Source organism: Oncorhynchus clarkii, chromosome 24, assembly GCF_045791955.1.
Source record: "Oncorhynchus clarkii lewisi isolate Uvic-CL-2024 chromosome 24, UVic_Ocla_1.0, whole genome shotgun sequence".
Lineage (NCBI taxonomy): Eukaryota > Metazoa > Chordata > Actinopteri > Salmoniformes > Salmonidae > Oncorhynchus > Oncorhynchus clarkii.
In genome coordinates this window covers 33,183,246-33,198,889 of record NC_092170.1, presented here as the reverse complement: position 1 = coordinate 33,198,889, position 15,644 = coordinate 33,183,246, and the positions used below count along the sequence as shown (strand labels likewise).

Here is a 15,644-nt window from a genome sequence, read left to right as displayed (position 1 = left end):
GACCTGGCCTCAACCTTATTGAGATGAGTTGGGCCACAGAGTGAAGGAAAAGCAGCTAATAAGTGCTCAGCATATGTGGGAACTCCTTCAAGACTGTTGGAAAAGCATTCCAGATGAAGTTGGTTGAGAGAATGTTACGAGTGTGCAAAGCTGTCATCAAGGTAAAGGCTGGCTACTTTGAGGAATCTAAAATCTACAATATATTTTGATTTAACACTTGGTTACTGCAGGATTCCATATGTGTTATTTCCTAGTGTTGATGTCTTCACTATTATTCTACAATGTAGAAAATAGTAAAAATAAAGAATCCCTTGAATGAGTAGGTGTGTCTACACTTTTGACTGGTACTGTATATCAGAACCCTTCCCTGCTGTTCTGAGCCTCCCTGTGCTTTGTACTGTCTGTTTTTAAAGCACTGCGTTGTTTTTACATTTGTATCATCAGTAATTCGATTTGGATTTAAAGCCTAGATGTTCTGTCTGGTTACTGTTTAGGTAAGGGAGAATATTTTCTCAGCCTCTCTGCAGTTAGGCTGCCCAGACAGAGTTGTCAAATGTATCAGTTGGTATGTCATCATTGTCAAATGAAGTGCAGACCACTTAGCAGCTCAAGCATCCTGGCAGAGGGTGACCAGTGTACCTGTCATCAGAATGTACACACACAGATAACAACCATCCACACTGACGTACCAGCTACGCCCCCCTCTCCTTGACCTGCTGGCATTCCACTCACTAATCTTTGTCCCTTACCCCTCCTTCCTCCCTCTCTCTTTATCTGTCTCTCTCATTCCACCCTCCCCTCTCCCTACATCTCTTCTGTCCCCCATCGCCCCAACCCCCCCCCCCCCCCCCCCCCTTTTCCTCTCTGGTTGTGTCGGAGTCTCTGCATTGCAGCTTCCTGTCATTGGTTTGCTCAGAGCGGAGGTTTGGAGCCAGGAAACTGCAGAAGCACATTAACCCAGCTAGCTAGTCAGCCTGAGCCCACACCAAACCTCACTGCTGCTGACTCCCTGCCAGTCCCGTCTCCCTTTGGCTTTTATTGAGAGATGGCCAACATGTGTAGCTACATTTAAGTGTGTTATGATAGGGGATACCGCTAAGGGTTTTTGGCTACACTCGTCTCACGGCGACGCTCATAAATTATAAAGCAGAGTCAAATGTTCTCTCTCTGTGTGAGGATCTGCGTGGCCTCAACGTTGGCATATAACCAGTGATGGAGATCACTGAGGCTGAAACGGTCTTTAGAGAGAGTTGAGAAGCAAGGATAGTGTGGTAATATCATGTTTGTGTATTGCAGTGTACAATTGGACAGTGGACGATGTGGTGTTGTGGCTCACCCACGTGGAGCTGCCGCAGTATGTGGATGCCTTCCGCAAGATGCACTTCAACGGCACTATCATGCCCAGGTAAGTTAACCCACAGGGTCCTTCCTACCAACCCTCCTATTCTCTCTCTCTTCCCCAATCTTCCTTTAACTGCACTGTAGAGTCTCAATCTGTCTGTCTGTTTCCTTCAGGCTGGCTGTGAAGAACGCCACTCTGACAGTGTCCATTCTGAAGATGCTGGATCGCAGCCATGTTCAGAAGCTGCAGCTCAAGGCCTTGGACACTGTGCTGTTTGGAGCCCCACTCAGTAAGTGGATTACCTTCTCTTTTTTTTTTTTTTTTACAATTACAATACATTACCTATTAGTGTTTAGTAGTGTGTTTATCTTTCACCCAGACCGATAAAGGAGGATTTCTGTTGGATACTGAAGCGACTGTTTGTGAATGTAATTCTATGAGGAAGAACAGTGTCTGCTCTGTTTGTCTCTCCAAAGGGAGACAGTTGGTAAAAGAAAACAACTCCAAAATGTGTTCATTAGTCTCAAGCAGCAGATTGGCAGTGCTGGAAAATCTGTTCTTACCAAGTTTTAATGTCACATGCACAAGTTAAATGTCGTTATCGCAAGCTATAAACCCAACAATGCAGTAACCAAGAACAATGTAATACTAAAAATAACATAAGAAAAAAGCCCCTCCCCCTATATGTTTTAGTTAATCAGTTGGACTACCTGCAGTCAGCCTTCTTGCTGCAGCACAGAATACAGTGAATCAGTATGATCCATTTAAATTCTGCTACAATGTCCTCTGATAAATAACATCATTGTATGAGTATCAGCAGGGTTACTCTGAGGCCAGAAACCATCATGCTTTCCCCTAAAGTAAGTGAAGCCCTCCTTAGAATGGCTATTCTGTGGTGCTCTGTGTCATACCAAAGGCTTTTCCAGCCTCAGCAGAGAGAGCGCACTACTATGGAAGAGGAAGTGAGTTGATGCTCAGGCTGAGCTACTCTGTATTCTAGGCACACACCTCTGGCGCACTGAGACAAACACCACCACACCTCTAGGACCCTGTAAAATCACACCTCTAGGACCCTGTAAAATCACACCTCTGGGGCACTGAGACAAACACCACCACACCTCTAGAACCCTGTAAAATCACACATCTGGGGCACTGAGACAAACACACCGCACCTCTAGAACCCTGTAAAATCACACCTCTAGGACCCTATAAAACCACACCTCTAGGACCCTATAAATCCACACCTCTAGGACCCTATAAAACCACACCTCTGGGGCACTGAGACAAACACACCACACCTCTAGGACCCTATAAAACCACCTCTAGGACCCTATAAAATCACTGTTGTGGACAGAATCATTGAATCCAGACATTAAAATGGAACTCAATAATAAATGTATTGAACTTATTATAAACACATTTGCCCAAGATATTCATAAGACAAAATGCATCCGTGATTAGATGTATTCCTGTAACTTTTTGAAACGGCACAGGAATTCCCCTGTCTGTGTGTGTCTACTTTGTGTAGCCGTTAGTTATCATTAGCATCATCGCTATCTTCTGGTAGAGATGGAAAGGCTTTCCTATAAACCTTCTCAATTAAATGTTAACTACAAAGTAGCCTACCTGGCAGAATGAGATCAGGATTATTTTCCTTAAACCAGTGGCCATTTGTTTTGCCAACTCTGCAATCACATGATTGATACCGGAACATTGCTAACCAAACAACAGTCTCTTGCTTGTGCGCACTTTCATTAACGAGGTGCATGTCCTAACCTGGCACTAAGTCCTACCAGTTATGGAGTTAAAAGCACCTGCACTGTGTGAAAGCTGTTAGACAGGACAGGAAACAGAACATGTCCGTTGTAGTTATGTAGTTATGTGGATCATGATTAGTTGTTTCCACAGCAACCCTGGGCCTGGTGAAGCAGGAAACACGCAGCAGTTGGTTCCTGACAGCTATCTCACAGTGACATACTTCATGTTGTAACAGCCTCTAGTCCCCAAAGGCTGCTGCTGTATCAGTGGTTGGACACCAGTTTCCCCCGATTTTGTTTACCTACTGGAAATGTATGGCATTTTGTTGGTCAATCCCTGTCAGACTGGCCCTGGGGCTTTGGAGAACCTGCTGATGTCATGTCACCACCAGACGAGGTGGTTCCTGGGAATCGTACCAGTGGGTTAGCTCAGGGGAGGGAAGGAGAACCTGATGGCTCACATTATGGGGCTGCAGTGTGTGTGTGCACGTGTGTTTCACTATACTTGTGGGGACCAGATGTCTTCACAAGAATAGTCAACAAACACCAATTTGTGAAAATAAGATGTTGACTGGGACTGAATTGTGCGTCCCCACAAGGTTAGTTATACAAACAGTGTTTTTTGCCTGATTACGTTTTCTCAGTTTTCCCCCAGTTTTTATTTATTATTATTTTTTTTTTCTTTCTGTTTTTTCTCTCTCAAAATCATACTTAAAAAAACTCTACAACAAGGCTTAAAACACATCAGGAGACCACCTTTCAGGTCTGTGAAAAATATAATAAATGTACATTTTTGGATGTAGATCAAGAATCCCTGGTCAGATTATGTAAGGAAACCAGAATATGAATGAGCCTTAGTCCTTCCTCTGGCCTTGAAGTTCTGTCCGCTCTGCTCTCCATAATAGAGAAAGAAGTGTGTTAGGGGAAAGGGGGAGGGGGAGAATTTGGGTTGTTTTATAGGAAGGTTGCAGCAGGATAAGGGAGAGTTAGGGATCTGTGTCTGGCATGCATCATTGTGCGTGTGTTTAGTGAAGAGTCTCAGCTGGAGGAAGAGAGGAGGTCGTCTGGAGATGACAGCCTGAGCCTAAAGCCACAGGTCCTGCTGATCGTCCCACAAACTGGCTGTGCACAGCAGCAGCACTTCGAGACACCTTTCACAATGGGCCCCATCAAAAATGGACACTTGTCCTTCTCTTAATGGCTGACGCATTTATCAAGGTGGACCCATTCCCCTGCCTTTTTCACAACCTATTAGATGCAACTGGACTGTTCACCTGAAGGAGAACCGAGAAAGACCGGTTTGAGCCAAGTCGTTCCCAGTCTAATGGTCAGTTAGACATGTCACTTTGGACTTTCTAGCCAACATTCCTGCTAATCAGCGACGTGTTTTCAGACAAAGAAAAGGCTAATGGATTGTGTTAGCTAGAGGAAAAGACCTACGGGTATCTGCCAAAAATTCCATCATTTGGTGTTTTGTTGGTGGAAAACCGTCTCAGGCGTCACTCCAGAATCTCTCATAAGTGGTCAATTGTGTTGAGATCTGGTGACTGAGACACACACAGGCCTTAATGAGACCAGTCTTTCAAAGTCACTGAGATCTCTTCTATCCATAGTTGCCAAAATAATGGGAACTGGGCATTTATATACATGTAGATCATAATGTAATGTAATGTTAACTGCTTATTTAACTCAGGAACCACACTTGCTTTCAATATACTTTGTATCCCTCATTTACTGAAGGGTTTCCTTATTCTGGCAGTTACCTATTTTATTCTGGCAGTTACCTATTTTATTCTGGCAGTTACAGTCACCCGTTTTATTCTGGCAGTTACAGTTACCCGTTTTATTCTGGCAGTTACAGTTACCCGTTTTATTCTGGCAGTTACCCGTTTTATTCTGGCAGTTACCCGTTTTATTCTGGCAGTTACCCGTTTTATTCTGGCAGTTACCCGTTTTATTCTGGCAGTTACCCGTTTTATTCTGGCAGTTACAGTTACCCGTTTTATTCTGGCAGTTACACTTAACCGTTTTATTTTGGCAGTTACACTTAACCATTTTATTTTGGCAGTTACACTTAACCATTTTATTCTGGCAGTTACCCGTTTTATTCTGGCAATTACCCGTTTTATTCTGGCAGTTACCCATTTTATTCTGGCAGTTACAGTTACCCGTTTTATTTTGGCAGTTACAGTTAACCATTTTATTCTGGCAGTTAACCGTTTTATTCTGGCAGTTACAGTTAACCGTTTTATTCTGGCAGTTACAGTTAACCGTTTTATTCTGGCAGTTACCTGTTTTATTCTGGCAGTTAACCGTTTTATTCTGGCAGTTAACCGTTTTATTCTGGCAGTTACAGTTAACCGTTTTATTTTGGCCGTTAGTTACCCGTTTTATTCTGGCAGTTAGTTACCCGTTTTATTCTGGCAGTTAGTTACCCGTTTTATTCTGGCAGTTAGTTACCCGTTTTATTCTGGCAGTTAGTTACCCGTTTTATTCTGGCAGTTAGTTACCCGTTTTATTCTGGCAGTTAGTTACCCGTTTTATTCTGGCAGTTAGTTACCCGTTTTATTCTGGCAGTTAGTTACCCGTTTTATTCTGGCAGTTAGTTACCCGTTTTATTCTGGCAGTTAGTTACCCGTTTTATTCTGGCAGTTAGTTACCCGTTTTATTCTGGCAGTTAGTTACCCGTTTTATTCTGGCAGTTACAGTTACCCGTTTTATTCTGGCAGTTACAGTTACCCGTTTTATTCTGGCAGTTACAGTTAACCATTTGTTAACCATTTTATTCTGGCAGTTAGTTACCCGTTTTATTCTGGCAGTTAGTTACCCGTTTTATTCTGGCAGTTAGTTACCCGTTTTATTCTGGCAGTTACAGTTAACCGTTTTATTTTGGCAGTTAACCGTTTTATTCTGGCAGTTACAGTTAACCGTTTTATTCTGGCAGTTAACCGTTTTATTCTGGCAGTTAACCGTTTTATTCTGGCAGTTAACCGTTTTATTCTGGCAGTTAACCGTTTTATTCTTGCAGTTACAGTTAACCGTTTTATTCTGGCAGTTAACCGTTTTATTCTGGTAGTTACAGTTAACCGTTTTATTCTGGCAGTTAGTTAGCCGTTTTTATTCTGCCTGTTTGTGTGTGTTGAACTGGTTCTATTCAACGACCAGTAATTGAACTGTAGCAACAGGAGATGCAAATGATTTGGTAGAGGATGTCCATAGGGATCAGATATTTCTCTGTCTGGTCTTCCACAGACGAAGAGTAGGATTCTAATGCTGCAGACCCAAGACAAATTGATAGCGAAGACGCTGAAAGCAATGCTGAAAGCAATGCGAGAGGGAGTTGTTTTCCTGCGGGAGGGAACGGATGATTGGCCTGATGTATATTAGATAATAATAATAATAATAATAATAGAAACCATGTCATCTCTCCTGTGTGTTGGAGATAAGACTGTAAAATCAACATCAAATCAGCATAGTGATTTTTAATTTAGGAAAATCTGTTCCCAGGTATTAAATAGAGGGATATGTGATTGTATCAAGGTTTGAAATAGTTCAGTTTTGATCAAATACTATATCTGTTTGAGATTATAGTGGTACATTTGCAGCGTACAAATGATTTAGAACTATGTTCCGGTCCCCGAACATCTGCTCAAGGAAAAAATCGTCCCAGGGCTGAGTGTAATTGGGTACCCCTGCCCTAGAGCTTTATAAGGGAAAGGGCTAGGCCACCGTCATGTGGTTCACCTTGTTTCTGTAATACTGCTCTGACACCAGTCTAGTCATAAATGTTCTTCACTATCCGGCCAAGTTCTGCTGTTAATGGCCAACTGTGTTTGTACTGGATTGTGTAGACGAGGCTACAAGAGCCCACACACACAGCTCTTGACTGATGACAGAGGGCAAGAAAACATTGCTGGCCTAATGAGCACATTGCCATGCATCATTACTCTACATCAATAACCTATGTCGGTTTCAGCGTGGAGGTTGTTTTTCTGTGAGGCGAAGGGAGGTCTTTTGTTCCTTGTCAATAACAGCCAGCCGAGAGAGCTTAGTGTGTAAGGCTTGTTTGTAAGTTGGCACGCCCTCTATGCGCCTGTATAAAGAGATGCCAGGCCCAGGCTTTAGCTGACACTCCACTTCCTATTTTGTTTCACTCCAGGACATAAGTGCTGTGCTTGCTAAGAGATCATGCGTTAGCTCAGATCTTGTCCCTTTATAAGGCCCTACGACGTCTCAGCTTCCACAGCTTTAAGAGAATGTAGTCTTCACCTGTCTGTTCTTTAAGGATGATGGATGGATCACGTCTCAGGCCTCTTGGCTGATTTTACATGAGTGTTAGTTGCTGCCTGCCTGGTTGGCGTGCTGGCAGTGACTGTGAGGAATGGGACTGTTCTGAATCCATTAGGATGGCAACATTATGACAGAGGACATTCACACGTCTCTACATGGGCGAACCCCTTGCCTCCAGAGGACAGGAAGGGCAAGACCGAGGCTGCCGGGGCTTTGATTCGTCGCCTCATGTAAATAGTGTGTTAATCTGCCTTTACCTTGGTCTTTTAGCCTGGTGCCTCCTCAACGGATCCTAACTACTACCGCACATCTCTCCTGGAGAGACCTCGCCACTGTACCATGACTTGAGTTCATTCAGTTTCACACACTTTCACAACACTAGTTCACCACCAATGAGTTTTGTTGGATGAAGGGACAATCCGAAAACGATATGTACTGTTTTTATGTCTCTGCATCCAGTATGGAGGTTAAAGAGAGTTTCGCGAGCCAATGCTAAATAGCGTTAGCACAATGACTGGAAGCCTATGGTATCTGCTAGCATACTAGCTGTTACCATAAACGTACAATCTTTGTGCTAACGCTAGGGGAAGGACATTAAGGTCTTCATTGCCAAAATCCTGAAGTATACCTTTTAACCTAACACTTCTCTCTCTCCCCAGTGAACACTCATAACCACCTGAAGGACTTCATGCTGGTGGTGTCCATAGTGATCGGCATTGGAGGCTGCTGGTTCGCCTACATCCAGAACCGTTACTCCAAGGACCACATGAAGAAGATGATGACGGACCTGGATGGTCTACAGAGGGCTGAGCAGAGCCTGCATGATCTGCAGAAGAAGTGAGTTTGTCTTTCCCTTCAACCACTGTACCTGAGGAAGCAGGCCCATAGAAGTAGTGACTGAATGATGTCATTATCCACTGGCTTGACGTCGTGGTGGCTTGACGTCGTGGTGGCTTGAAGTCGTGGTGGCTTGACGTCGTGGTGGCTTGACGAAGGGATGGCTTGATGAGAACAGTCAGTGTTCATTTGGTCAGGAATTGGCAGATTAAATACGTTTTTCAGGTGCGTCATGTTGAAGCCACTCCATGATACAACAGAAACAGGAAGTGAAGGATTAACTGGTCTGAAGCCATCAGTTGAGTTCCTCATTCAGAGCTCATTCTAGAGATTGCTGTAGTAATTATGCAAGTGGGCAAAATATCCTTTCCTCACATTGTGGAACTGTTCTCTATGGAATATCATTGAAGTTTCTCTGAAGTAAGTCTCACAGCTGATCACAAGACGGACTTGGTATCAACTGTCCATGGAAATTATTTTCTTATGATTATTCCGCAAACACCTTTTGAAATCTGAGCTAGCATATGGCTAGCTTCTGTCCTGGTTCTGTCACTACAGAGCTCAACTCCCCTTACTCCTCTGTGGCCCTCTCTCTGTCCTGGTTCTGTCACTACAGAGCTCAACTCCCCTTACTCCTCTGTGGCCCTCTCTCTCTCTGTCTTGGTTCTGTCACTACAGAGCTCAACTCCCCTTAAGTGGCTAGATGTCAGCTATTCATTTGGTTTGATACGTGGCTAGATGTCTGCTATGCATTTGGTTTGATACGTGGCTAGATGTCAGCTATTCATTTGGTTTGATAAGTGGCTAGATGTCAGCTATTCATTTGGTTTGATACGTGGCTAGATGTCTGCTATGTCTTTGGTTTGATACGTGGCTAGATGTCTGCTATGTCTTTGGTTTGATACGTGGCTAGATGTCTGCTATGTCTTTGGTTTGATACGTGGCTAGATGTCTGCTATGTCTTTGGTTTGATACGTGGCTAGATGTCTGCTATGTCTTTGGTTTGATACGTGGCTAGATGTCTGCTATGTCTTTGGTTTGATAAGTGGCTAGATGTCAGCTATGTCTTTGGTTTGATAAGTGGCTAGATGTCAGCTATGCATTTTCTTGGCTTCAGCAGAGACATTCAATCCCCTCCTGGATTAAGATCCCTTTTTCCTAAATAGTTTTTAGAAGTAGTGCCTCTTGTGTAATACCATATACCCCGGTATGGTACAGAACAGTATGACTGTATGACACCTGGATACCATCGTACTGTAGTCTTGCCTTGTCATTTCTGCCATTAGTAATGACCATATCCATGCTTTCTGCCGGAAGCTTGGAGGTGGGCTATTTTCACATCCTCCCGCTCATCTATGGTTCAGTCATGCTGACTCATATACACACACAGTGTCTAGGTCTCTATCCCTGACACACGTTCCCACTACAACTAACTGACTCCTAAAGTGAGTGTCCTTGACGTAGGCCACAGGAGGCTGCTGAGGGGAGGACAGCTCATAATGATGTCCTGAATGGAGCGATAGAATGGCATCCATGTGAAACCGTGCACTTCATGTATTTGATACCATTCTGCTCCAGACATTATCACGAGCATGTCCTCCCCAATTAAGGTGCCACCAGCCTCCTATGATGTAGATCTATTCATCCACCACCTTAGCTTAGCCATAAAGAGGCACCATCTGCTGTCCTTACTACCAGGAGGTCAGTTATCCTGAATGAGCGTCCTGTGTGTGTTTCACAGCCTTGCTAGCTGAGAGCGTTACCAGGGCTGTGTCCTGTGCTGAGAGGAGAGCGGCCTTGGAACAGAGTCCTGCTATGCCTTTATTGATGTCCCTCTCTCCCCAGACAGGAACTTTGATTATCACATCCTGTCAGTTGGGTTACAGGGGTTAGTCATGCCCTCCTTGTTCATTCACTGTGACAGTAAAACATCTCTGCCATTCCTCACGCCATCTCACCCCCTGCTGCTCTGGGACATGCAGGTGAGGCTGGGGATATCCATCTACTCTGCTGCAACTCTCTGAAACACCTAGTGAACATCCACTGACACTAAATGAGAATGTGAAATGCCAATTGCAATTTTTTTTTTAGAGAGGATTGCAACATCTCATGCATACTAACTAATGTGCATGCAGTTTTGTATTGTTGCTGTTTTGTGGTTTGTTACCTATGGGGTTATAGACCTTCGACTACAGTTGTTATACCACAGCAAACCAGAGCATTGACATTGAGATGCTTGCTACCCTCCTGTTAAACACTTATTACTGTAACAGTGAATGGGAGCATACAGACTGTCTGTGTGGGACTGGTGGGACAGGCCAACATGCCTCCTATGTGAGCCCTGTAATGGAGGCAGGGGAAGAGAACATGCAAGACAGGGTGACTCCGTGTGACTACGTGGACAGGCTGGCCTGTCTTCTGTGCTCTCTCTGGGAGCTGAAGGGGAGAGGGGTCATGTCCTCTGTCTTTAAACGTCCCTTATTTACATAAGTATTCAGACCCTTTACTCAGTACTTTGTTGAAGCACCTTTGGCAGCGATTACACCCTAGAAGACTCGAGACTATGAAGCTACAAGCTTGGCACACCTGTATTTGAGGAGTTTCTCCCATTCTTCTCTGCAGATCCTCTAAAGCTCTGTTAGGTTGGATGGGGAGCGTTGCTGCACAGCTATTTTCAGGTCTCTCCAGAGATGTTCGATCGGGTTCATGTCTGGGCTCGGGCTGGGCAACTCAAGGAAATTCAGAGACTTGTACCAAAGCCACTCCTGCGTTGTCTTGGCTTAGGGTCGTTGTCCTGTTGGAAGGTGAACCTTCATCCCAGTCTGAAATCCTGAGCGCTCTGGAGAAGGTTTTCATCAAGGATCTCTCTGTACTTTGCTTCGTTCATCTTTCCCTCTATCTTGACTAGTCTCCCAGTCCCTAGAGTTAAAAAACTTCCCCACAGCATGATGATGGTGCCAGGTTTCATCCAGACGTGATGCTTGGCATTCGGGCCAAATAGTTCAGTGTTGGTTTTATCAGACCAGCGAATCTTGTTTCTTATTGTCTGAGAGTCCTTTAGGTGCCTTTTGGCTAACTCCAAGCCAGCTGTCATGTGCCTTTTACTGAGGAGTGGAATCCATCTGGCCTCTCTACCATATAGGCCTGATTGGTGGAGCGCTGCAGAGATTGTTGTCCTTTTGGAAGTTTCTCCCATCTCCACAGAGGAATTCCTGAGTTCTGTCCAATTGACCATCGGGTTCATGGTCACCTCTCTGACCAAGGCCCTTCTCCCCTGATTGCTCAGTTTGGCCGGGCAGCCAGCTCTAAGAAGAATCTTGTTGGTTCCAAACTTGTTCCATTTAAGAACGAGGACACTTTGTTCTTGGGGACCTTCAATGCTGCAGAAATGTTTTGGTAACCTTTCCCCAGATCTGTGCCTCGACACAATCCTGACTATGAGCTCTACGGACAATTCCTTCAACTTCGTGGCTTAGTTTTTGCTCTGACATGCACTGTCAGCTGTGGAACCTTACAAAGACCAGTGTGTGCCTTTCCAAATCACGTCCAATCAATTAAATTTACCACAGGTGGACTTCAATCAAGTTGTCGAAACATGTTAGGAAACAGGATGCACCTAAGTTCAATTTCGAGTCTCATAGCAAAGTGTCTGAATACTTATGTAAATAAGGTATTTCTGTTTTGTATTTTTTTAATAAATTTGCAAAAATGTCTAAAACCTGTTTTCCCTTTGTCATTATGGGGTATTGTGTGTAGATTGAGGAATTGTTTTTATTTATTACATTTTAGAATACGACTAATGTAACAACGTGGAAAAAGTCAAGGGGTCTGAATATTTTCTGAATGCTCTATACTTGATCCACGTTCTGCTGCTGCTCATATTCCAGTTACTCATAAATGATATTGATTTAAAACTAGTCTCACTCGTAGGAATGCTATTCATACAAATCTCTAACAGCCCAGTCAGCCTGGAGCTACTGAGCCGGTGCTGCAAATAGGCTTTGATGTTGCTTGTACCCTGCAGTGCAGTGGGGCTGAGCGTCTGCAATGCTGTGTGCCTGCCCTGCCCTGCTGTTGTTGCTGCTGAAGCTGTGGCTAGTGAATGGTAGAGGTCAGGGTCAAGAGCATTAGTGGGAGGGCCCACTGCCCACATTTTCCATCCTCAGCCCCCCGGATCACCTTTCACTGTTGCCTGGCTACCCATCCACATCACTCTGATATTTCTTCTCCACCAGGAGTCTGGATTTGCCTCCCTCCCTGACGATATCTAGAATGCGAATACATTCTGACTGTTCTGATTCGTCCCAGAAACCGATGGGTTGGGCCCGAGCCGACCTGCATGATGACATTGTCAACTTTGATATGGTGACTGGTTGGATTTGTTAGACGATCCATTCGCTGATGAATTTGTTTTGTACAATGCACCCCGTCATTTTGAAATGAAGTCACACAAACAACTTGTCAGATGGGGGATTCAATAGAGCAGCGGAATTGAATTCGGGGTGATACTTCAGGCTACTCATGACTGCAGCCCTCTGCCTTCTCCTCTTCCTCTGGTGGGATGAGGCTGCTCTCTGGTGATGTAAAACAGCATTACACTTCCTGCCTCCTTTCTCATCTCAACCTCAATTCGCCCTGTAAAACCTGCTCTCAAAATTACTCATGTATTTTTTTAACTCATGCGGGTATTTCATGGATTCAGGTTCATTTATATTAATTGAAATGCTGTTCATAATTTCAATGTACCAATTCTCATCAGATATTGATAATCTCATACATATGCTATGACCCCTTTAAAACATTGCAAGCTAGGCTGTGTACAAGCTAACCTTGTAGATTTTACATGAATATCTATAGTCCTATTTCTCCCAGTGGGCCCTCTGTGTGTTTGAACTGTGGTCTTGTGACCGACCTCACAGGATGGCGTGATGTGACACGTACTAACCCAGCATGACACAGCCACCCATCCCACAAATGGGCTCCTTGTTGGTCGTTTATATAGTCATGTCTGAGGCACTGGGGACATTATACTGTGGCAGAAAAAGAGCACCATGATCCAAATACAGAACGGCCATAGAGTACTGGGCCCTCTGTCACCACTGGGGCCCTGGCCTGGCCAAGCCTTGACATCACTCAGTACTGTGACAGCTGCCCAAGGTCCTCTGCCCTCTACACATTAGCCATTGTTTTCAGCCGCATACTGTAAGATGCAAGCCCCTCATGCTATCTTTGCACCCCCTCAGTCACATTCTTAGCCTACTATAAGGCTGGTGTTTAGCCAATGGCATTGTCTACAGAGCAAGTAGTATAAAGTAGTCAATTTCATTAACTCTATTTACATGTACATACTAGAGGTCAACCGATGAATCGGCAAGGCCGATAAATTGGGGCCAATTTCAAGTTTTCATAACAATCGGTAATTGGCCTTTTTGGACGCCGATTACATTGCACTCCACGAGGAGACTGCGTGGCAGGCTGACTAGAGGTCGACCGATTATGATTTTTCAACACCGATTATTGGAGGACAAAAAAAAAAGCCGATACCGATTTAATCGGCCAATTTTTAAAATGTATTTGTAATAATGACAATTACAACAATACTGAATGAACACCTATTTTAACTTAATATAATACATAAAATCAATTCAGCCTCAAATAAATAATGAAACATGTTCAATTTGGTTTAAATAATGCAAAAACAAAGTGTTGGAGAAGAAAGTAAAAGTGTAATATGTGCCATGTAAGAAAAGCTATCGTTTAAGTTCCTTGCTCAGAACATGAGAACATATGAAAGCTGGTGGCTCCTTTTAACATGAGTCTTCAATATTCCCAGGTAAGAGGTTTTAGGTTGTAGTTATTATAGGAATTATAGGACTATTTCTCTCTATACTATTTGTATTTCATATACCTTTGGATGTTCTTATAGGCACTTTAGTATTGCCAGTGTAACAGTATAGCTTCCGTCCCTCTCCTCACTCCTACCTGGGCTCGAACCAGGAACACAACAAAAGCCACCCTCGAAGCAGCGTTACCCATGCAGAGCAAGGGGAACAACTACTTCAAGTTTCAGAGAGAGTAACGTTTGAAACGCTATTAGCGCGCACCCCGCTAACTAGCTAGCCATTTCACATCACATCGTTATACCAGCCTAATCACGGGAGTTGATAGGCTTGAAATCATAAACAGCAGCGCTGCTGGCAAAACGCACAAAAGTGCTGTTTGAATGAATGCTTATGAGCCTGCAGGTGCCTACCATCGCTCAGTCAGACTGCTCTATCAAATCATAGACTTAATTATAATATAATAACACACAGAAATACGAGCCTTAGTTCATTAATATGGTCAAATCTGGAAACTATCATCTCGAAAACAAACAAGACATTTATTCTTTCAGTGAAATACGGAACCATTCCGAACCAGGAACCAGCAAATTAGTTTGCAATGAGCCAGGCGGCCCAAACTGTTGCATATACCCTGACTCTACGTGCAATGAATGCAAGAGAAGTGACACAATTTCACCTGGTTAATATTGCCTACTAACCTGGCTTTCTTTTAGCTAAATATGCAGGTTTGAAGATATATACTTCTGTGTATTGATTTTAAGAAAGGCATTGGTGTTTATTGTTAGGTACACGTTGGAGCAACGGCAGTCCTTTTTCGCGAATGCCCACTGCATCGATTATATGCAACGCAGGACACGCTACATAAACTAGTAATATCATCAACCATGTGTAGTTACAACTAGTGATTATGATTGATTAAGTTGAACTTCTCTAGGGTAGGGGGTAGCATTCAGGAATTTTGGAAAGCATGCCCAAATTAAACGGCCTGCTATTCGGGCCCAGAAGATATGATATGCATCTAATTTGGATAAAAAACACTCTAAAGTTTCCAAAACTGTTAAAATAGTGTCTGTGAGAATAACAGAACTGATTTGGCAGGCGAAAACCTGAGAGAAATCCATTCAGGAAGTAGTTTTTTGGGGGTTTTGTAGTTTTCTATTCAATGCCATTACAGTATCCATTGACTTAGGACTCAAATTGCAGTTCCTATGCCTTCCACTAGATGTCAACAGTCTTCCACTAGATGTCAACAGTCTTTATAAATTGTTTCAGGCTTGTATTCTGAAAAATGAGGGAGTAAGAGCAGTCTGAATGAGTGGACCCTGCCGTGTCACAGAGCTTTTTCATGCACGCAACCGAGAGAGTGCCTTTCTTGTTTACCTTTTATATTGACAACGTTATTGTCCGGTTGAAATACACTGCTCAAAGAAATAAAGAGAACACTTAAACAACACAATGTAACTCCAAGTCAATCACACTTCTGTGAAATCAAACTGTCCACTTAGGAAGCAACACTGATTGACAATACATTTCACATGCTGTTGTGCAAATGGAATAGACAACAGGTGGAAATTA

The 15,644-nt window shown here is 43.6% G+C and overlaps 1 protein-coding gene across 3 annotated transcripts in view; it reads left to right on the top strand.

Moving 5' to 3' along the window:
• Window positions 1-15,644, top strand: part of LOC139382345 (stromal interaction molecule 1-like) — a 61,685-nt gene that overhangs the window by 21,942 nt on the left and 24,099 nt on the right. For all 3 annotated transcript variants that reach the window (XM_071126315.1, XM_071126314.1, XM_071126316.1), the window contains 3 exons: window positions 1,297-1,405; window positions 1,516-1,631; window positions 8,049-8,226. In XM_071126315.1, the coding sequence (XP_070982416.1) occupies window positions 1,297-1,405; window positions 1,516-1,631; window positions 8,049-8,226 (403 nt within the window). The remainder of the gene's footprint in view (window positions 1-1,296; window positions 1,406-1,515; window positions 1,632-8,048; window positions 8,227-15,644) is intronic.